The sequence below is a fragment of the Notothenia rossii genome (assembly GCF_949606895.1).
Source record: "Notothenia rossii genome assembly, chromosome: 6".
NCBI lineage: Eukaryota > Metazoa > Chordata > Actinopteri > Perciformes > Nototheniidae > Notothenia > Notothenia rossii.
This window is the reverse complement of record NC_136909.1, coordinates 64,097,485-64,120,120: the sequence shown is the minus strand read 5'-3', so window position 1 is coordinate 64,120,120 and position 22,636 is coordinate 64,097,485. Positions and strand designations below refer to the sequence as shown.

The window sequence follows — 22,636 nt, the reverse complement described above, 5'->3', positions numbered from 1 at the left end:
CTCCATGCCTTGCAGAGAGCTCTGAGCAGAGGAGTGGGAAGCCTCCTCGGGAGTGAGCGGGGCCCCGTCCTCCACCCCTTCATTGAAGAGGTTTAGCCGAAGCCGCTAGCGACATGGCATCCTCAAGCACAGGTGCAGCAAGCGAAGGAGGGCCAGACGGCAAGCTAGTAGCCCCCTCACTGGCCCCTGGCTGAAGGGGCAAGAGGAGCAACTTCATCTGCTCCATGTCGGCAGCTAACCGATCCACCTTAGAGGACAGCTTGTTTCTAGTCCTCTACCTGGGGGGTGAACCCATAGCCATCGCTCTATCAAGTCGCCGGGAACAGCCAGACTGAGCTGGAGGAAGTTGTGACAAGGAGAGGTGTCCGTTGGCTGCTGCCAGACGCTCCACCTCTGTGACTCTAGCCACTCTGAGCCCCCGAGCTATGAAGCTACAGTTCATGCAGGTGCTTTGTGTGAGACCCTCTCTTAAATGCTCGCCAGGGCAAGAGGGGCAGCGGTCATGGCCGTCCTCAGGCTCAAGAGAAGCCATACAGGTGCTCCATGAATGAGCCATTATGTAGGTAGCCAGATGCAGCGTAATCGGGAGCGGGTGCGAGAACACAGTCTTCACCAGCTACCTGCTCAACGGAAAGAGTAGAGCAATGCTCCTACTCACCGAACACAAAGAGGGATGTACATGTCCTACACCCACGTTACCAGCAGAGGGAGCGGGAGCTAGAGCACTGCCTTCACCAGCTGAGGTAAATAATGAAGCTCAACAGAACATGCAAGATGTTAGCCAAGCGGCTGCTGCTAACGATCAAAGCAATACTACCGGGAGCGGGAGCGAGAGCACTGCCTTCACCAGCTGAGTTAAATAATTAAGCTTAACAGAATCTGCAAGATGTTAGCCAAGCGGCTGCTGCTAACAATCAAAACAATACATTCCCGGGAGCGGGAGCTAGCGCGCTGCCTTCACCAGCTGAGTTAAATAATAAAGCTTAACAGTACATGCAAGGTGTTAGCCAAGCGGCTGCTGCTAGCAATCAAGCAAGTCCAAGTCAAATAACACAAATGTTAAGACCAGATCATTAGCTTCTAAAGAAGAGAACAGCACGGCATAGAACCGTAGTTACAGTAGTAACCATGGCCAGTGCTTACACGGCATAGAACCGTAGTTACAGTAGTAACCATGGCCAGTGCTTACACGGCATAGAACCGTAGTTACAGTAGCAACCATGGCCAGTGCTTACACGGCATAGAACCATAGTTACAGTAGTAACCATGGCCAATGCTTAAAAGTGTCAGCCAAAGTTTGGCTGCACACTAGCAATAATATAATATTGGGAGGGATGAAACCCTCTTTAATGGCCACACATGCAGAACATGCAGCACACACAGTAAAGATTGTTCTCTGCTTCTAACCCATCCTAGTGCTAGGAGTCTAGTAATAGGAGCAGTAAATAACAACGATATAGTTAGGCTGAGCCTAAATAAAATGAGAAACGCAGCTAAAGTTGGAAACTCAAAATGCTAATGATAGCTCGGGCACAACGCCACAAGCAGAAAGCACAAAAGAACAAAATAAGGGCAACTTTCTGGGAGAGGAAGCGGGAACACTGTCGTCACCAGAAAGTCCAAGCCAAACAATAAACAAGACAAACAAGACAGCAATCAGGACAACTTAGCTGGGAGAGGGTGCGGGGACACATCAAACACAAACCTGTCCATTGAGGCTCTGCCCAGCCGGCCACAGCTCCTGGAAGACGAGTCAACGACCCGTGACTCCGACTGAATCAGTCGATAAGCTGCACGCGGCCAGCTGCATGCAGAGAAATCCTTCAGATCAAATGTTCAAAATGAACGCTGTAGGCTACAAAAATGTAGCCACAGTACTCTCTTGCAGCGAGAAGATGAAAGGAACAGATCCTCTGACGACACCGGCAGATATAGCCGGTGTCACGTGTGTCACAGTTGACTTTGTTGTTATTGGTACTCGAGCTGCGTATGCGCGCGATGGACATATCCAGTGCTAAAGCACTGCCTCTGGCGGTCAGTAGGGACGAAATAGAACTACCCCTACGGATGCGCAATGACTTCCATGCACACTCATTTTCAGATCAGCAAATGTGAACCATGCACTTACACAGTAATACCACGTTGATTTTAACAATTCAGTGCATGTGCAGGCAGGGAAAAACTTCTATGGGCACAATAACAGCAGACTTGTCATCAAGTTGCCTGAACCCATATTTACTCTGCTGAGACGAGAGGTGGAGGCAGGTGCATTAGCGACTTAGCAAAGTAATGCTCTATGAGGCACACAATGATAAGTGTGTTTGCATTTCTTTGACCACATGTACAGTGTGGAATCACTTCAAGGGTGAAGATAGTGAATAGTGGAAAATCTTGTACAGGATACAGCCATTAGTACCAGGTCTATCCAGTGTAAGGGGGGGGGGGGAGGGGTGCAATGCTGAGGGTCATGCAATACCTTCTATCATGCACACTCTCTATGATTGTGTATACTGTAAACTTCCAGAGACGTTTTATTCTCAACAACTTCTGTCTGACCCCTGGAATCACAAAGCAGGACAGATGTCAGCAAATTGTTATTACTTTTGGTGAAATAAATGTTCAAAGTGAACTTTAGCTACAGTAACCAACTATTACATTACATGTCACTTGTTAGACACTTTTATCCAAAGCGACTTACATACATTCAATACTGTGGGCACAGGAACAATTTGGGGTGAAGTGTCTTGTCCAAGGACACAGCGGAATGTTGACTGCAGTGGGATTCAAACCAGTGCCCCCGTGATCCGAAGATCAGCGCACTAACCACTGAGCTACAATCTCCAGCTATCAGTTGCGGAATGCTTATTTATTTTTGAATAGATTGATTTGACAGAGGTAGCCTACTGTATAGGTAGAATATTCCATTATATGGCACTTTATACTTGTTATTTACTACATTTCAATGATAAATATTGTACTTTTTACACCACTACATGTATTCATCACAAAGGTGACTGTAACACATATACACTTGTACGTTAAAGCACTATACCTCTTCAGAAGTATAAGTAAATACAAGTGGCTTTATATTGAGGAACTACAACATTAAATTAACTGATGAAACAGAATAAAGTAACACTTTTAAAAGAGCCTATTATATAATGAGTTACTTTACTTTTTAAGACATTTTGCTGATAATATATTAAGTAACAATTTGATGGTAGCACTTTGTAATGGAGTATTTTTAGAATATGGTAGTTTTTTCTTTTGGTGAAGGATCTCAGTAGTTCTTCCAACACTGCCCTCTGCCTTGCTGAAAGTCCAAAGTCCAACTTGTGTACAGTGCAACCCAGGCACTGCAAAACATACACATCCTGGACAAACACTCAAGATCTCAAGATTATGACTGAATTTTAAATCATACTTTACTTCAAAAAAACGATGATTTTTAATTGGACAAATCTGCAGGTTGAGGCACAGTAAATCAACTCATTTTAAAAATATGTATCAAAGTGTTGCATAAAACTAAGAGACAGTCACTCTGGAAACAACTTTCTGAAACTTGCCTAAAAACAGGCGACTTTGGGCACTTATTTTGGAGACACATATAATCGCTTAAAAAAATAATAATAATTTGTTGATAGTCAATTTATTTGCAGTGTGCAGATCAGTGAGTTATTAAAACAGCCAGGAAGCGACACCTCAACTTTAAACCCTCCGGGTGTCGCAGACCCACTCACCGTCCTCGTGGAACCGCGCAGCCTTCATCTGCTCGACCATCGTCGGGATCTTGTCCCACTGACACTCGGCCCGATAGCGCTCCACCTCCACTTCCATCCGGACCTGGGTGAAGGAGACCCGGGATGCCATCGCCGCTCTGTCCCGGTGGTGACTGTACTCCCCGGACACGATGGGAGTGACTGCAGACTGCCAGGAGAAATAAACGTGTACTCTTTGAGTGCGGATGGGGGGGGGGTTAACTGGGGAAAAAAGCACAAAAGTAAATAGGCTGCTGACATTTTCTTTATTTGTACACATAATGAGGGTTTGATTGTTAGGATGCTATTTGGAAGTTCATTTCGACTAGTGACTCCTGTCCGTTTCTTAAAATCAGAGTGGCACGATACGAGCTGCAACGATTAATTGACTATTATTATTTTTCATGTAACATGGCATAACATCCTCTATCCAGACTTAACAAAAGGAAGGAACTGCTTTCCTGTTATTAAGTAAACATATTAGTGTTTTGTACAGAAAAACAAGACATGTGATGACATCACCTTGCACGTAAGAACTTGCATTTACTTTGTTTAACTATAAAATGATATTTTATAGAGATCAATCGATTAATCGAGGACAAAATCTGGAGATTAGTTGATGATTAAAAATAATTGTCATTGCAGCCCTCATTTTGAGAGGTCATTATCTGTAGTGGTTGAAAATAAAAGGAATGGTGTCCTCCCTTAGAGGGACCTGTCCTTAATCCTCTCTGTTAACACTTTAACTGGATCAGGTAGGGCTTAAGATGCAGTAATGCAAAGAAAGCTGTTCCACAGAAACCAAAACAGGCAGGATGCATGCATATAAGGCGCTGTTTTTTAAATGTATTTAAATGTTAACAGTGTTCATTTCATAAATGATTTTGTTGGACTCAAAATCCATTTGTAATTGCTTGGCTTGCACCCTGATCTGGGTTCAGCAGCATTAGCAGGCTGGGGCTGGCTAACCTCCTGGCTCAGTTACAAAATAATACATCTGTCAGCTATTGCACAGTAACATGCAAATGCACTGACTTAATTATGCAGGTTACAAAACATACAGAGAGAACTATATACCAGGCATGTTAATGGGGGGAAACTGCAAACGATTGAGGGACAAATAAAAGGAAAAATGCACATGACTTCACCAGCAGTGGAACAACAATTACCATGTATCCTATCATCAACAGCAAAGGGTGTAAATACAAGGGTAAACAGGGGTGATTGACTATAGGGTACTGAGGGGTGTAACTGATCAGCTACTCTTTGACATTTAGAAAAACCTCAAGTCTCCTGAACAGAGATTTAGCAGCGTCATTTTCTCTCTGGAAACTTGACATTTGTTTGCCTAATTGACGCCTCTTCTTCTCTTCTCAGTAAACTCCACCACACAGCATGCTCCTGTGTGTGGCGTACAAATGACAGCTGAGCGGCTGCTTCACACCGCCTGCTGACGTAATAAAAGAGTTATCGCCTATGACAAGATAGTTCACCATATAGTAAAATACATTTTCCCCTGTAAAATAACATGTGTACAGTTCTAACAAATTACAACTCGAAAATGGCAATATTTTTGGAAATTATAAAAAGGTTAGTTCGTGTCAGCGATAAATAATTTACTTAAGAGACTTCATCCGGTGTACTGCCAACATGTAAAATACGAAGGAAGCAATTGTAATCCAACTTGAAGGTATTTATAGGTGTTATGGCTGTATTATTGTCTTGCTACAACCTTAAACTTGATCTCAGAACAAGTACATGGTATGATACAATTTATTAAAAATAAATATTATATAATAATTCAATCGTAGGAAGCTTGAAATAGCAATGTAGTATTCCTGTTGCGTCTAGCGAGGTTAGCAGTATGGGGAGTCTTCTTGCTCCAGCTGTATACTCTTGGACTACTTTAACCAATCACGATGAGCTGTCGTGTCCAAGAGCAGCTACGGCAAGCCACTCAGTCCAAAAAGGCTCTTACAGATTTCTTTTGCGAGGCAACAACTAAAACAACATAACTGTCTACCGAGTCAAGTGGAGATACAAATCATTACCGTGTAAGTATTAAAATTACCCTTTAAGTAATTACATCACTTTACGTATTGTATGGCTTGTGCATTTAACAGATAATGATATTTCAATGCAGTGGAACGAAGCTTCATGCTAACAAATGTTATTACAGCCATCCTTTCTGCTAGCGTTAATATTTCTATTAACTTCTTTGACTAAGATAACGGTTGTTATATAACCTCGTGCTACATACAGTATGAACCTCCATGTTATATTTCACAGCAATTAAATATCGATATTCATCCCATTGTTTTAAAAGGTTATTGTCTTTGCCTCCTAACAACATATGGCTGAATGTTTCCATAATTGCACAATTTTGATTTACAATCACGACTTAACTAAATAGTGTCTCCTCTGTTGGGACTGTGGCGCAATTATCCATTTAAGAAGGCTCTCTTAAATTATAGTTAAGAATTAAATGTGTGCGTTGCACATTATTTTGTATACTTGATGCTGAGGATCTTTGCACAATCCTGGGACAATTTGCTTGCTCCTTTTTATTTTCATTATCATTTTCTTATACAACGTTACACAGTTATATTTAACTAATTTGTATTTTATTCATATTTACATGATATTATATTTGTCTTCTATGCTATTATGTACACATCACTAGACCAGTACATTCCTGGAATGGGAAAACCTGTAAACCAGATTCTGATTGTCATATAAATGGATATTCGTAACCCTTTAACTGCCGGACCAATAAAAAAGCTATGGAAAAATTATTTTTTTGCATTTCTTATCAAATGGGCCACAAATAAGCACAAACAATTATTATTTTTTTGACTGACAACACAGTTTTGTTTTTATGAGCCTCTACCAACTGGTCGAGCTGGCCTTATATGGTAAAAGTACATTTTCAACAATCATCATATACAGTACAGTATTTGTATGCATCAAACTCAAATAAAGCACAAACTCGAATACATTTGTTTATTTTTTGGGAAATGAGCAATATATACAACCAGATATATTCATAAAAGATAATAAATTATAATTGTACAAAAAAAAAATGGAAAAAGTAATATAAAGTGTTTTTCGTGATAAAAAAAATACTTGCTCATCTTACTTTATGCTGAATTGGCCTAACAGGAAACCACTGGCCTAACAGCAAATGTCTATATCCTGTGTTGGCCTAACTTGCTCATCTGTATGCCATGGTGCTATATAAATTATTATCACTCTTTCACTCTGAGACTCATAAGGCAGTACTAGATTTAGTAATATTACCATGAATCTAGCCATTTATTTACCATATTTGATTGGAAATCATCTCTGAAACTCTGAAAAAGTCATATTGCTAGCTTACCATAAAAGGCCAATTCGACCGATTGGTTGAGCATATTTAAAAAAAAGTTATTACACCTTTGTTAAAACTTTTTTTGTGCATTAAGTTATCTAATTATGTTCAGTCAGTGCCCTGCAACTAAAACATTTCAAAAAGGATATGGTTACCTTACAAAAGTTGACCAAAAAGAGTGATTTCTTCAGCAGTGATTTTTTAGCATGCCAACTTCCTCAGTGGAAGCTAGCTGAAGGGCATTCTGTTTGAACCACAGTGACATCTAGAGGTTGTTTTGTGCATAACATGTCAACCAAAGGGTAGAGCTGGCTGAATCAGATGGAGTTCAACAACTTATCAAGACACAAAATGTGCTCTACCAAATGGTGGTGCTGGCAGTTAAAGGGTTTTAATTGGGAAATAGGGTGTGAAGGAAGCAGACTGTTGAAAGGTAGAAACAAATGTGAACATTTAGGGAACATAAACTACGGTTATGCAATTAATCTAAATTTGATCGAAATCGCATTACTAACATCGCAAGAAGCAACAACATTTGATAAAGGCTAAATATGTTTTAAATAAAAAATGTAATTAATTAATATGGAGCTGCAGAGATATTTTGACTTACAAGATATTTTGACTTACAAGTAAAAAAAAACGTATTTGTTTCATAGAGATCCGTCCAAAAGAAATCCCATCATAATAATTTATCTTATTTTTCAATAATAATGATAAATATGATGCCACAAATGTTAATATTCCAGTTAACTTTTATGTAACCTTGTGGTATATGAACCTCCCAAAATGCCACCATTGTCATTGAATATATATTTCAATGAATCGTGCAGCCCTGCCCAGGCCCTGCGGTCCGGATGTCACCATTCAGACCAGGCAACCTTTTTCCTATCTTCTATTGTCCAGTATGGTGAGCCCGTGCAAATTGTAGCCTCAGTTTCCTTCTCTTAGCTGACAGGAGTGGCACCCGGTGTGGTCTTCTGCTGCTGTAGCTCATCTGCTTCAAGGTTCCACGTGTTGTGTGTTCAGAGATGATCTTCTGAAGACCTTGGTTGTAACTAGTGGTTATTTGAGTGACTGTTGCCTTTCTATCTTCTTGAACCAGTCGGGCCATTCTCCTCTGAACTCTGGCATCAACAAGCCCTTTTTTCTCCCAGAGATCCGCTGTGACGTCGGATGGACGGAAAGTTGCTATCAGAAACAATGCCTGACGTGTTTTGGACGTAATCTCGTCTTTGTTTACATTAGCAAGCCTCGCTAACACTCAAAGCTAACCTGTACTGTGTAGAGCACATGTGTTTTTAAAAAGCAGGAAATAAAAAAAAGAACTCACCTTGTGATAAACCTGCAAGAGAAAAAGCATTTGAGCTCCATACTATTTCAGAAATAATCCTTGACATGGTTTAAACAGGATGGCGTTTTATCACAACAGAATTTAACTTTATCTCCGGTAGAATTCTGATCAGGCATTAGCTCCGCCTCCTCTTCTTCTTTTTTTCAAGCTAAGGACCCAAGATCCGCGTTTCTCTAACAGGGCTGCAAAAGAGGGGTTTGAGCACTATGAGGCATGGCTACAATGGGTGAACTGTTTGGTATTTTGAAAAAAAAGACTTCACAGACATGTTTTGTATAGGTATGGCCCTACAATATATGTTTCAAATATAGCATGATAGTTCCACTTTAACTTGCTTTCTTTGTTTCTCTGCCCAGCAGAATGAGGCGGTGTAGTTCTCGGTGGGGGGGTCTGCTGCTCCTCCTGTCCTCCTATCTACTGTGTGTCCACTCGGAGGTGGAGCAGCCGCATCAGCGGCAGGTGGTGGAGAGTGCCGCGCACGTGACCTCTCACGGTCACCTGGACAGAAACATGGTCCAGGACAAAGAGTGAGTGTTATGTCCACATTCCAAAATGTTCTCTGACACCTCCATGCAGGACTTGTTTGCTCAGAATGGAGGACTTTGGACATGTTGGGCTCCACTGTCTATGTAATCTGTGTTGATTTGACTGTCCTCTTCTTGTGTCCCAGCCACATCATGGAGCATTTAGAGGGAGTGATAGACAAACCGGAGACGGACATGACGCCACAGGAGCTTCAGCTGCACTACTTCAAGATGCACGATTATGACGGCAACGACCTGCTGGACGGGCTGGAGCTGGCCACAGCCATCTCACATGTGCACAGAGAGGTGGGTATACGTATGTATTATTTTGGATGTGGTGGAAATGCCTCATATGTTAAGGGAACATGCTTCTGGTGGATAAGTGTTTAACTAATGTAAATATATGGGCATGAAAGTGTTAACATGTATTTATTCCCTACTTGATCACTAACATTAAGACAATCTTTTTTTAATCAAATGTTTTCTGAAAAGTTACATTTCATTAGTCAAAGGAGCAGATGCAACATTAAAATATCTATTTTTGAGGTTTCCTTTACACTTGTCTAAAAGAAGACAAGGTGTTCCCCTGTAGTGTCTCGCCTAGAGGATGGACTAAAGAGGACATGTGTGTTTATACGTTTATATATCATATACTTTAGTAAGAGTAAACACTCTTTCATTAATGAAAAGCTTTTCCAAACCGCAAAACACATTTAAATGGTTCCCTCATTGTAATCTATTTAAACAAGTGCCACTCCCATCAAGTAAACTGTGACCTTGTTTCCTCTGCTTTAAGAACCACGGATGGTATAGCAGCTGGAAAATTTGCTTTTAAGAATCTAAATGTTTTATGAAAGTTTACAATATTAGAGAAATGTCAACTACAATGATGGCTTCAACTTTTTCTGATCTTCTTAGATACCATTCAACTCACTTTCAGATTTCAGAAAACTTGCAAAAGAAAAGCAATACTAAACAGGAACCCAGATAACTTTCCATGCTGATATAAATAACCAAATCTATCTCGTAAATAATGGGTGGTTGCTACACATATACAGTGATAAACCTCATTTTATCTTCTTATATCTTTCTCAGGAGAGAGGGGAGCACAGCCAGCCAATGAAAGAGGAGGACCTCATCGTCCTTATCGATGATGTTCTTAAGGACGACGACAAAAACAATGACGGGTATATAGATTATGCAGAGTTTGCCAAATCACTGGAGTGAGGTATCTGAAATTCTTCATGTCAACAAGAACAACAACAACAATGGCAAGGAATCTGCAGAGAGGGGAGAGAGCTGAGGAGCTGCCACCTGGGATTTAATTTATTAAGTAACAAAAAAGAAGGGGAAAACAAAATGGTGTGATGCGAGTCTGACTGGTGAACACGTGCAGGGACATTTCTTTGTAGATTCCTTGAAATCATGCCTTTTTTTGAAAGAGTCAGTTCAACCAATATCACTAACACACACAGTTTATATTAACCCCTGGTGGGTTTCTAACCACAGATACATACCCTCATTGAATATGATACAAAACAGTTAAATGCGGGAAACCATTATTTAAGGGCTGAAACTGCATTTTCTCTCATTTATGTGTTGAAAAATGACATAACTTTAATTTGATTATAAAAATAGATTGATATTTTTTTTTCTAGAGACTATTGCTTGTAAAAGTCTGATACAATTAAAGCCCAATACTTTCATTTAGTACTAGTAAAACTATCAATAACACAGTGGCAAATGACAGCCAAAACTTCTTGCATTGCTACTAAAGGGAAATGAGAGAATTTATGTTGTAATTTTGGCTGAATTGGCCCTCTTACATACAGGACCTCTATAGTGTGTGTCCTTCTTTGAGGGGTACAACACATTTATAACACGAGCAAACACACCCTCGCTGTGTGACGCTCACCATGGTGGACCAAAGATTCCTTCTGTGAATCACATGTGCTGTTTGTGATGAGGATGAGAAGCTTGACTTGGTGTGTGTGTGTGTGTGTGTGTGTGTGTGTGTGTGTGTGTGTGTGTGTGTGTGTGTGTGTGTGTGTGTGTGTGTGTGTGTGTGTGTGTGTGTGTGTGTGTGTGTGTGTGTGTGTGTGTGTGTGTGTGTGTGTGTGTGTGTGTGTGTGTGTGTGTGTGTGTGTGTGTGTGTGTGTGTGTGTGTGTGTAAACTTTGCAGAACTGATGAGGTTAGTTTATTTTTGAGGTTGCTCGCTAGGCACCAAATATAGATTATTTTCTATGGCTATAGCTCCATGACAATTATGGAAGCCCTGAGAGGCAAATGAAGGAGCCAAGAAATTGTTTTTGCCTGCATAAAATTATATCGCATATGTTTATTTTCCTCTCCTTCTATGAAACAGTTTGGGGGAAAAGGCTTGGCAAGGTGAAAAAAAAACTCTGGCAAGGATAATTTGAGTTACTTTAAAAAATGTGTGAAAACGGATGGAAAAAAGTTTTTGTCAGCTAAGTTTTTGGTTTTTCTCTAGAATCAAGTGGAATCAAGATTTTGATGACCACACTTTGGATTTAGTTTGCCACACATGAATATTTGTTTTCTCTTTTAAAACATTGAGTTGTGGTGCCCTTTTGTGGCCAAAATAAGTATTACAATGACAAACACGCACAAAAAAATCAGCTTGCAAAACTTTTTTTCTCCAACTGTCGTAGTACAATAAAGGATCTTAGAAATATTATCCCGGCCAAACCGTATGTTTCATCTGTGTTAAAGCAATCAAATCATAGAGCAACAATCAGTACATAAATGGATCACTCATTTTTTTTCTTTCACTTGCGTCTTATAACTTCTGTATAATAGCATAATAAATATATGAGCCAATCACAATCCTCTTCACTGTAGCCAGCTGATACTTGACATAAGTCTCACAGAGTGAATGTAAAGCAGCAGCGCCATACTGCTGCTCCTTCATCACTGGATAAGCTCCACTCAAAGCACACTGGTTGATGCAGCTGTTTAGAGATCGGACAGATTTCCAGTAAAAATCATTAGCTGCCTTTAAAACAGAAACAGATCAAACATGTCAGGTCTGTGTGTGTGTCGATCTTTATTGAATCCATCTTTTTTTGATGGATAAATGAATTCTATATTGTGTCATCCAGTATTGATTCATCAATCAATATATCAAAAAAAATGTGTTGTCTTTGAAATGTGAGATATTAAAAAGTATCATCTAAAGAATTTCTCGTGTTTCTTTTATTAGATTATGGTAAAGGGATTCCTACCACGTTGCATTCATGAAATCACGTTTAAAAGGCACTCGAGAAAATGTATCTTTATTATCAGATTGACTAAAAAGGTTTTTTTTTTTTTTAAATGAAGTTTTACATTATGTGCTATACATTACTGAAAACATGGTAAGGATGAACATGTAATGGCTGAAAATGTTGTGAAAGAAATAGAATGGTGCAGGAATGAGTCCCAAAGCCAGAAATGAGTTAGCATTTTACCACTTAAGGTTCAGATTTTGATACAATGCTACACATTTAAGGCTATTTGAAACGTCCAACTTTTGATATGATGTGAAAATGAAATGAGTTTCCCGTTAAATTATGACGATCACTGAATTGTCTAAAAGTTATTTTAATGTAATTTGTGGCTTTATACAGTAGGTCTGTTCCTTCTCAGCTCCAGTGTGAGGCGGGGTCCAGAGGCTGCACGGAGGCCAGGGTGAACATGGGGGAGGGGAGGTTGCCCCTCAGCGGGCTGTACCAGTCCTCATGCTGCCGCTGGGGGGCTGGCTGTGATGGGACAATGGGGCAGGGGCATTGGCTCACTTGGCCCGGGTGGCAGGGGTACGCCCCGGAGGGCAGTATAGGGGGGAGGCGGGGGATGTGAGCCAGGGACTGGGTGTAGTACTGCCGGGCCATGGTGGGGGGCTGGACGTGCATCCCCCCCAGCAGCGCCCTGTGGCCCGACATCATACCCACAGGGAGAACCTTGTGGGAGGCTCGCTCCTGCTTCCTCTGCTTGGCTCTTCTGTTCTGAAACCAAACCTGCTGAGACAGAGATCAGGACAGGTTAAAGACAAAAACAGAAACATTGTTATTAAAATGTTTACTAGACCAGTGTTTTTCAAAGTGGGGGCCCCGACCGCCAGGGGGGTCATGCAAAATTTGAGGGTAAGGAAAAAAATTAATAAATGTAAGTTACTTTTTTTTTAAATTATTTTTTATTTATAACTGCATATCTATCAATTTATGTGTTCTTTGATGCCAGTCTTTTAATATTTTTTGTTTTTAAATCACACGACCGCCCTTCAATCCAATCAGAATCGAGCTGCCCCTACTGAGAGTGAAACAGAGTATCTGCTCAGCTTTTGGAGCAAGTGAGAGCTAGTGAATATTTGGCTCTGCAGCTGGATGAGAGCACGGATGTAGCAAATGTCGCAGAATTGCTTGCATAAATCTGATTTATTTCAGAAGATAACTTTGTTGACAAATGGACTTGACTGGTCTCGTTGTATGGGTGTGTGTTCAGATGGGGGCAGTGGGGCTATGACCGGCAAAAAAAGCGGAGTGACAGCTTTGATCAGGCGGAAGGCCCCAAATGTGGCCCCAAAATGATATTGGGCTATATAAATAAACATTGACATTGAAATGTAGTGGCAACGCACTGTGCGTACGATAAATACAAACAATTTTTAGAAGAATAACTGATTATTAATACAAATATATATTAAGAAAATGTATTAAGCTGTATAATTAACTTGTCATATTTTCCATCATAATGTACTCATTTAAAAAAGAAAATTGCAACAGGGGGGTCCCCGCCAGAGGATAATGCTATATGGGGGTCCTTGGCATGGCAAACTTTGGGAACCCCTGTACTAGACCACCAATAGTTCCACAGATGTGTCCTCTCCAAAGCAAACTCACCAGTAAATGAAAGCCAGTACAAACACAGAGCAAAGCAAGTTCATATTAAAATGAAATTTCTTAAAGCAGCTCGGCGTGGCTGACGTCTGCTTAGCTTGTTTCACTGATAACCAAAATCCTTCATACATTTAAAATACATATTTAAATTTGACCAATACCTAAAATATGTATTTTATAAATGTTACATGAAACGAAATACAAAAATAAAATAAAGATTTGGCTTTAAGCACATTTAATCACAGTCACATGACTTCACGTTACCACCTCTAAGCTAAAGGTGGCTAATGTTTAGCTTGATGACGTCTGGTAGTTTATTTAGTCACTTGTTAACAGGCATTCCCGAGTGGTGCATCGACTGACGTATTTTATGTCGTAGAACAAAAGGGGGAAATCTCTTAAGCTTGTGTGCACTCACAAACTTTGAGAAGAGATCTGGAAGTGGTGAATGCTAACTCATTTCCGGGTTTTAGGACTTTAGGGTTTACTGCACCACTCTATAGTCCCAAAATAATTGAGAGAAATGCAAAAAGTGTTACACCCGCCCCCAGCCTCTCCCTATCAGCCGGTCCCACCTGTATGCGAGCCTCGTTGAGCTTGGTAACACGAGCCAGCTCCTCTCTGTAGTAGATGTCAGGATACTGGTTTTGTCCAAAGGCCACCTCCAGATGTTCCAGCTGCTTGTGGCTGAAGGTGGTGCGGTGTCGTCTCCGGGCCGGGGAGGGGTAGGCCCGGCTCCGCCTGCCCAAGCCGACCCCCATGGAGGTCTCACACAAAGCGCCCTTCCTCAGCGACTCTCCTATATCTGTTCTCAGGAGGAAGAAAATACTTATAAAAAAGAGGGATTACACTGACTTTATGGTTCCCACTGCCACCAGGCAACCTGAGAGCCACGGAGCTTTAGCTGCCAAAGGGAAGCTCGTGAGAAAAAGATACCAGAAACTGGGGGATTTGACTGAAGATTATTACCACAAAGTGACTAATCGGACAGATTGGTGCACTGAGCTGACCTCGTCTGTTCACAGCATGGCGGTGAGGGAGGAGACAGAACAAGCTAATTCATGACTTTACCAAATGTATACATTTATTTTTCCCTCAAAGATTTCAAGTATCTTATTTTAACAAACCTGGTTACTTACTCAAACTGTTAGATTGGGTTAAATAGAACATCACTTCACTAATATTTTTGATACTGTTATTAAAGTACATGTGCTCATTACAATTGGTAACTAATACAATTTAAGGTACAGTGCAGTTTTTTATGGCAACATTTTTTATTTTAAAGCAGCTATGAGACAGTGTTTTGCGCTGGTAGTCAAAGTAAAGATGGACATTGTTAAATATAACAATTTTCCTTATTTCGTGGTTGTTTCTGGTTATTTGTTGTGTCATTGTTGTGTAATATAACACTAGATCTTGCACTGTTCATTTTTTCCATTTGTTTGATTTGGGGAAAACAGGAGGATATCTCAAGGGATTTATGCTCACACTGTTGTTTTCTCGATTGTTATCTCATGAAGATTATCCTTAGAGAATACATTTCTGACATACGTTTTGATGGCAGTCAACGTCATAGCAATGAATACAATAATTTTGATGTTAATGACATTTAAAGTCCTCTTGAAAAACTTGAACTGTGGGAGACAATGTATTTCCTTCAATACTTTTACATGTGAAATGGCTATTATAAAATGCTGCTTCATACGATTTACCATGGATGGGTACATATTAGATTTGTTTTTATTAACGTGTGCTCGCCTCTTTATTATGTAAGTCTACTCTTTTTTACTTTAACTTTTATCTACACTGTACCTTTGCTGTTTTAAAAAAAATGGCGAGTAAGATAGATTGTTTGCAGGTCTCTCTGCGTTGCTGTTTTGTACAGGATATTCTATCATTGGTGGATGACATGATGGACTGATAATACAAATCAAACCGTTTTTGACTCACCTGCAGTGGAGCTGACAGTCTCCATGTCAGAGTAGAGCTCTGCGGCTGCTGCTACCTTCACCTGCTGAGCCATCACTGCAGGAACATCTGCACACACACTGACCACACACTCACATGTCCAACCCTCCCGCTTCACCTTTACCTGTCCTGTACCTTTACTAAACCACAGTGGGCTGGTTGATGGGACTTACTGCATTTACTTTATATAAATGTTTCAGATATCAGGGTACATATACAATGGAAGATTTGAACATGATCACTAGCTGCCGTTTTATGGTTATTTGAGGGTAGATATTCACTTTGAAATATAATATATATTAAAAGTAATATGCACAATGCCTGGTTGAAAGGTAAAGGTAAAAATATATTTTCTAAATTTAGAAAAGTTAAATCACCATATCAATGGTAGGGATATGTTGGATGTATAAACACTGCACAATAATAGATGTTTTCAGACTTAAGGCAGGAGTTTTTTCAAATGTGAGTGATTCAGTATGAATGAATGAGGCTTTTACAAAAATAAATAGAAGAAATGGAAACCAAAAATGTTGAACAAAGACGTTGATTTGTGTACCAATTTGTAAGAGACTTAATAGATTCAAAGCAATTGTTACGACCAATATTTGAAAATAAGATCATTAACACAGCTTCTTCGTTTTTTTTGCAACTTTTTGCGGGTAAATCATTTTGTTATTGTGAATGAAATAAAATAAAATTGTATTTTGTTTATTTCTTTCATTTCCAGTGTACACAATTATTTGGAATTGTACAAATAATGTGAAAAGGGTATGCGTGATAAGATACGTCTTTAGCCATCTCCTTTTCACTTTCACTGCTTTGGTTGACACTGCTTTGAAAGTAATGACTTGTTATTGTTTACTTTACAGTATATTGGTTATTTGTGTGTTTAGGTTGTATTTGCTGAAAACAAAATAAATAAACCAAATCTAATTAATTAAAACAATTAAAACAATAATGGATGAAAAAATGTAAAGTCTTTCCCATATTTGTTTCTGCTATTAATGTTACATTTATGTTCACTTTATGGATTGTCTCGGAGATGCAACTGCCCATGTGACCACCAGGTGGCTCTCTCACGTCAGGCTAAATGACCAAACCTGGCACATGCTAAAGTCAGAATCCTCATTTGCCTATATATATTTTTTTAAACGGGAGGGGGGGTGTGTGTGGGGGGGAGGACCACCCAGCTGAGTACACTCCCCAGCGTTCCACAAACACAACCCCTCTCAGGTCAGTCCCCACGCCTTGACTGACAGGGCACCCTGTCCGCTGGATTAACTCAGCTGAACTCCCCTGCCACCTCTCGGGACCCCGGCTGCTATCAGCAGTTCTCATGAGGCTAAACTCAGTCCAGGGCCAATGTAGAAATGCATGCACGTCCCTCTAACACTGAGCCGGATACTAGGAAGAGACCCTCTAATGTCCCACTCAGCACTGAGTCATGACAGGAGAGCGCTCACATAGCTGGAGAGCAGCAGCTGGCTTTTTATCAGGGCTCAAACAAGACAGTAATTCATCATGGTCTAAATTTGTTTAACAATGCTGTTTGCTTAAATGTATAGTGGCGGTAATATGTACTTAAAAACTCACACATTTAGCATGGAAGCTATTGTCGAGATCACATTTCTAATTTGATATAATGTGTATGTTGTTGTTCAAATCATAAGCCATTTGAGCCTGTGCGATACATGTGATTACTAAGAACCAGTAAATCACAAGCTCAAACGCAGACTGGACATGTGTCACACTGATACAGTAGATTGACCCCCCCTATAGGCCGAGGATACCTTGCCAGGAAAGTGTAAAAGACAAAATGCAGAGAATGAATGACCCGCTTAATTAGCCACATGGGCTTCTTTACATGTTAACTTTGGTTGAATTGACAAATGATCCTTGAGATTAAGTCAACTTTATTTTTGATTCCCTGAGAAAATCCCTAGCCTTGTTCTGGCCGCTCTGCGCAGCAACATCTAATTTGATTCCTCATGATACGTCGCCTGCGAGGGCCAAGTCCTGTGTGTCCTGTAAGAGCTTCCGTGTGTGTGTGTGTGTGTGTGTGTGTGTGTGTGTGTGTGTGTGTGTGTGTGTGTGTGTGTGTGTGTGTGTGTGTGTGTGTGTGTGTGTGTGTGTGTGTGTGTGTGTGTGTGTGTGTGTGTGTGTGTGTGTGTGTGTGTGTGTGTGTGTGTGTGTTTGTGTATGTGTGTGTGTATCCGAGCCGCCAAGTCCTCTACGGATCTTCAGCTCACATGTTTCCTGTCTCTGACAACAACTCACCCACAACACCACCCTCCCCCCAGCCAGTCTGTTTGCTGTCCTTACTTCCACTTCAGTCTCTTTTAATATCATATAAAGCATTATTTACATATCTTAAAATGTTTTATCTAGTTTGAAGGTTTGGGAGAGGTTGGTTGGTTTAGAAGTGATCTCACCACACTGGGAGATTTTAGCATTTCTTCAAAGACTGAACTGTATGTATTGAATTCTTATTTCTCAAAATCACGACCATATTTCGCTGAAACCCTATACTTCCTGTCTCAAAGAGGATGTTACCATATGTCCTCTTCTTCAACCCAGATGTGGGTCTACATGAATTTGGTTGAAGGTACAAAAAAGCTATTATAAGCTTTTATAAGATATTAAGCAATAGTGAAGTAAAACTTGGATTGGTGTCTGAACTTCCTTCTGTTTAATGCCATAAAGCAATTATTTATAGTAAAGCAATCCAGCAGTCCTTCCTGCACTGCAGTGAAGAGATTTCTTTGCTTTAAAGATCAATTATTTTTCACAGCATCTCTCCTAAAACTGCCTATAACAATGTATCGACAATTTATTGTTTTAGCATGTTTTAACATGAATACTCAATTCTGATTGGTAAATTTGGACATTTTGAAGGTTAATTCTCACTAAAAGACCGCTGTTCATGGATGAACAAGGGATTATGTGCAGTCCTATTAGTCCTAAAAAAAGAAGTCCAGTATATTTAACGTCAGTTGTGGACAAACAATAGTTAACTCCATCAGAAAACACCATGGCACACTTTTTGAATTACATTTTTATATTTGTTGCGAGCAAAAAACGTTGGAGTCATGATGGCTTAACTGTAGAGAAAAGAAAAACAGCGCAAGAGAAGGAAAGAGGTAAACAAACTGAGCGCTGGATGTCAGAGAAATCCACAGAAGAAGACAGACAGGAAGTACACACTAAGGGGTAACGGCTAGCTGTAGAACATGCAGCACGTTTAGCAGCTAAAGCTACAGATATGTTCCTTCAGGGGCTGGTGGGGACCAAAAAAGAGTCAAGAAAAGAGTGAGAATTAGATTTTCCACCAGAAAAATATTAATTTGTCTCTGAACAGTGCACTTCTGCCTAATTGAAAGAAACAAATCATTCAAGGAAAAGTTCATTGCAATATTTTGATGCTTTTAAATGTCTTGTTCAGTGTCCCACAAACCAATAGGCTAGTTGCACAAGATGGCGTCTATCAACTTCCGGCGGCTGGGTGTGAGCCCGAGTACTTCCGGTCTTCGGTGTGGAGTTGTTTGGGGAGTTAGCGATATACATACAATAGATAGAGAGAGAGAGATAGATAGATAGATAGATAGATAGATAGAGAGAGATAGAGATAGAGAGAGAGAGATAGATAGATAGATAGATAGATAGATAGCAAGATACATAGCATACAGTTAGCATACAGATATCGATAGATAGCATAGATGATGAGCGGTAAAGAAAAGCGATTGGCCTTCCAGCGGGTAAGAAAGTGTGTACCCCTTTGTACAAATAAGTCCCGTTATAATCGGGAGATAAGTTTTCATTAATTTCCTATTAATTCTGAGGTAAAGGCTCAGTGGCTGATCAAGGTCCGTAGGGATAATTTCAGCCCCACAACAAATACCCGTGTGTGTAGTAGGCATTTTCGACCAGGAGACTTATTGGTCACAGCTGGAGGACTGAACAGAGTAAAGAAAGGAGCTACACCTGTTCTCTTTGCTTGGAATAACTACGAGCTACCTACACCAAGACGTAATGTTTGGGAGCGTCGGCCGAGGGCAGAGAGTCCCACCCCGGACTTGACAGCTGAGTACGAGGTGGAAACACTTGCGCCACCGGATCATGATTACTCTGTAAATCCAGCGACGGCAGTGATGGCAAATCAGGTGGCCGACGAGAACGAAGCCTTGAAAATCCAGGTTAGGGAGCTCCAACACCAGCTGGAAGTGTTACAACTGAGATCTCGTTTCAGGATACAACGCCTGGCAGGGTTGGACGAGGACATTCGTTTCTACACCCGGTTTGTTTATAAGGTTTGTTTATAATGCTATCAGGATGTTGTTATGGCCACTAGTTTGATAAACACTTTTCATTTGGGGAAGCTAATTTAAGAAACAAAACTATGTCTAACATGAACAATATTACATTCTTAGATTTGCCACATACAAGCATTTCCTCGCCTTTTGGAAATTGGTGGAGCCTGCAGCCAACACCAAGATGGTGCGGATCACCAACGCCAAGGCATCCTCTGCCAGCAGCTCGGATTCCACTCAACCATCAACAATGGTAAGCAGCATACAAGCATGGATGTATATGAATAATTATGCACGCTGCGCACTATACCACCGTTTAACAAGTGCATCAAATCACTCACAAAACACACACACACACACACACACACACACACACACACACACACACACACACACACACACACACACACACACACACACACACACACACACACACACACACACACACACACACACACACACACACACACACACACACACACACACACACACACACACACACACAGAACAACAAACCCCGGGAAAATGTGTTACAACTGTACCCGGTCTCCCCTATAACAGTATCTACAGTATGCCTAACACTTTTTTGTTTTCACAGAAACTTCCACCCATAGATGAGCTGCTGCTGTTCCTCATGCACCTGTCAGTGGGCCTACATCTGAGGGATCGAGCAGAACGGTTTGGCATTCACCGCACCAGTCAGCAGAATTATTTCCACCTGGACACACTTCCTCTACCAACTGCTTGGAAGAAAACATCTGTGGATCCCACGCGAAGTTATCAAAGCTCACCTTCCACCAGAGTTTTCAGCTTTTCCTGACAAGTCGCATGCTACATTCACCACATGGTGCCATTACATTTGTGTCTGGCCTGTATGCAGGATCTATGAGTGACCGGGAGATCTTCAAGCTGTCTGGCATCGTGAGCCTGCTCACACCAGACATGGCGATAATGGTCGACAAAGGGTTCCTTGTGGACAATCTGGTTGAGTGTAAAGGGTACCGGCCTGCCTTTCTGCACAAAAAAACCCAAATGAGCAGGGAGGATGTCAGGCAGACTCAATCCATTGCACGCCTGAGGGTCCATGTGGAGAGGTGCATCAGAAGAGTCAAAGAGAACAAACTATTTGACAAAGCCATACCACTGTCTGTGTGTTGAAGCATTGAGGAGCTCTTCAATGTGGCTTGCTTCCTGGTCAACTACCAGAACGGACCACTGGTAAAAGCATGGGCAAGCCTGGGCAGCAATTAGTGATGGGAATTATGGCTCTTTGAAGGGAAAATAAGCGAAATAATCACCAGGATAATGATTGACTGTATTGCCAGACCTAATGTCAATAATCTTCTTTGTAAACATGACACAAGGTGGCGCCATATCCATGTCAGAATGTACTGCTTTGAATTTACCCTCTGTATGTGTGAAGTAAATAAAGTTGCTTTGCCTTGAATGAAAATCACGCAACTCTTTATATTAGATACTGTGTTTGTGGCGATGGAGATTATTTGTTGACTCTGCTTTAAAGGATAATTTGCCTTTACAAATGGTGCGCTTTATCACTGCCTGGGTTTTGGTTGAAGTGCATCCAAATGCTGCTGCATTTGGCTCATTTTCCATTTTCAAAAGAATCGGCTAATGAATATAACTAATATATATATATTATATATAACTAATTAATTATAACCTCAAAACAAATGCACACAAAAATAACATAGGACAATACATAATATAATAAATCCACAATATGATAACATATGATGTAGTGTGGTACACTAATGTTTCATTTCATTTCAAACCTTTATTTATTCAGATTGGTCCCTTGAGATCATAGATCTCTTTTACAAGGGAGACCTGCAGCAATTTAAGTTCCACATGAAACATAAGACAACATAAAAAAAAAAACAATAGAGGATATCATACAACATATTTACATACTTATCAACATTTACAAATACCCATAGTTTCAGAAAGCATTTCACTTAGACGTGCTTTAAAAACATTCAGAGAAATAAAATTGCTCAATTTCAATTTTAGCTGTAGACTGTTCCAAGCAAGTGGAGCTGCGCACATAAAAGCTGTCTTACCTAAGACAGTCCTTACTCTTGGCACATCTAACAAGACTACATCATGCGATCTCAGACAATAGCTACTTGCAACTTGCAACTTTCTTCTATCTATCTATCTATCTATCTATCTATCTATCTATCTATCTCTCTCTCTATCTCTCTATCTATCTATCTCTCTATCGTATGTATATCGCTAACTCCCCAAACAACTCCACACCGAAGACCGGAAGTACTCTGACTCACACCCAGCCGCCGGAAGTTGATAGACGCCATCTTGTGCAACTAGCCTATTGGTTTGTGGGACACTGAACAAGACATTTAAAAGCATCAAAATATTGCAATGAACTTTTCCTTGAATGATTTGTTTCTTTCAATTAGGCAGAAGTGCACTGTTCAGAG

The 22,636-nt window shown here is 40.5% G+C and overlaps 3 protein-coding genes across 5 annotated transcripts in view; 1 reads left to right on the top strand and 2 right to left on the bottom strand.

The window, feature by feature from the left end:
• ttc7a (tetratricopeptide repeat domain 7A) overlaps positions 1-5,040 on the bottom strand; it is a 49,277-nt gene extending 44,237 nt beyond the window's left edge. Inside the window, exons 1-2 of the mRNA XM_079687279.1 lie at positions 4,928-5,040; positions 3,741-3,927 (exon numbers count right to left, since the gene is read on the bottom strand). Coding sequence (XP_079543405.1) covers positions 3,741-3,927; positions 4,928-4,942 — 202 coding nt within the window. The 5' untranslated portion in view covers positions 4,943-5,040. The remainder of the gene's footprint in view (positions 1-3,740; positions 3,928-4,927) is intronic.
• Positions 5,041-5,681: 641 nt separating this feature from the next.
• mcfd2 (multiple coagulation factor deficiency 2, ER cargo receptor complex subunit) lies at positions 5,682-12,205 on the top strand. 2 transcript variants are annotated; one of them, XM_079686895.1, is made up of 4 exons: positions 5,682-5,812; positions 8,839-9,006; positions 9,150-9,309; positions 10,099-12,205. In XM_079686895.1, exons 2-4 carry the CDS (start codon positions 8,840-8,842, stop codon positions 10,228-10,230), a joined length of 459 nt encoding a protein of 152 aa, XP_079543021.1. In that variant the 5' UTR covers positions 5,682-5,812; position 8,839; the 3' UTR covers positions 10,231-12,205. The 2 variants fall into 2 exon arrangements, with proteins under 2 accessions (XP_079543021.1, XP_079543022.1); XM_079686896.1 differs by having other exon boundaries at positions 5,691-5,812; positions 8,836-9,006.
• A 79-nt stretch (positions 12,206-12,284) lies between these two features.
• On the bottom strand, positions 12,285-19,246 carry prop1 (PROP paired-like homeobox 1). 2 transcript variants are annotated; one of them, XM_079686892.1, is made up of 3 exons: positions 15,850-19,246; positions 14,475-14,704; positions 12,285-13,023 (listed from the first exon to the last, which is right to left on the bottom strand). In XM_079686892.1, the coding sequence occupies exons 1-3, from the start codon at positions 15,920-15,922 to the stop codon at positions 12,649-12,651; spliced, it is 678 nt and encodes a 225-aa protein (XP_079543018.1). In that variant the 5' UTR covers positions 15,923-19,246; the 3' UTR covers positions 12,285-12,648. The 2 variants fall into 2 exon arrangements, with proteins under 2 accessions (XP_079543018.1, XP_079543019.1); XM_079686893.1 differs by having other exon boundaries at positions 12,285-13,020.
• Between the last annotated feature and the right edge of the window lie 3,390 nt (positions 19,247-22,636).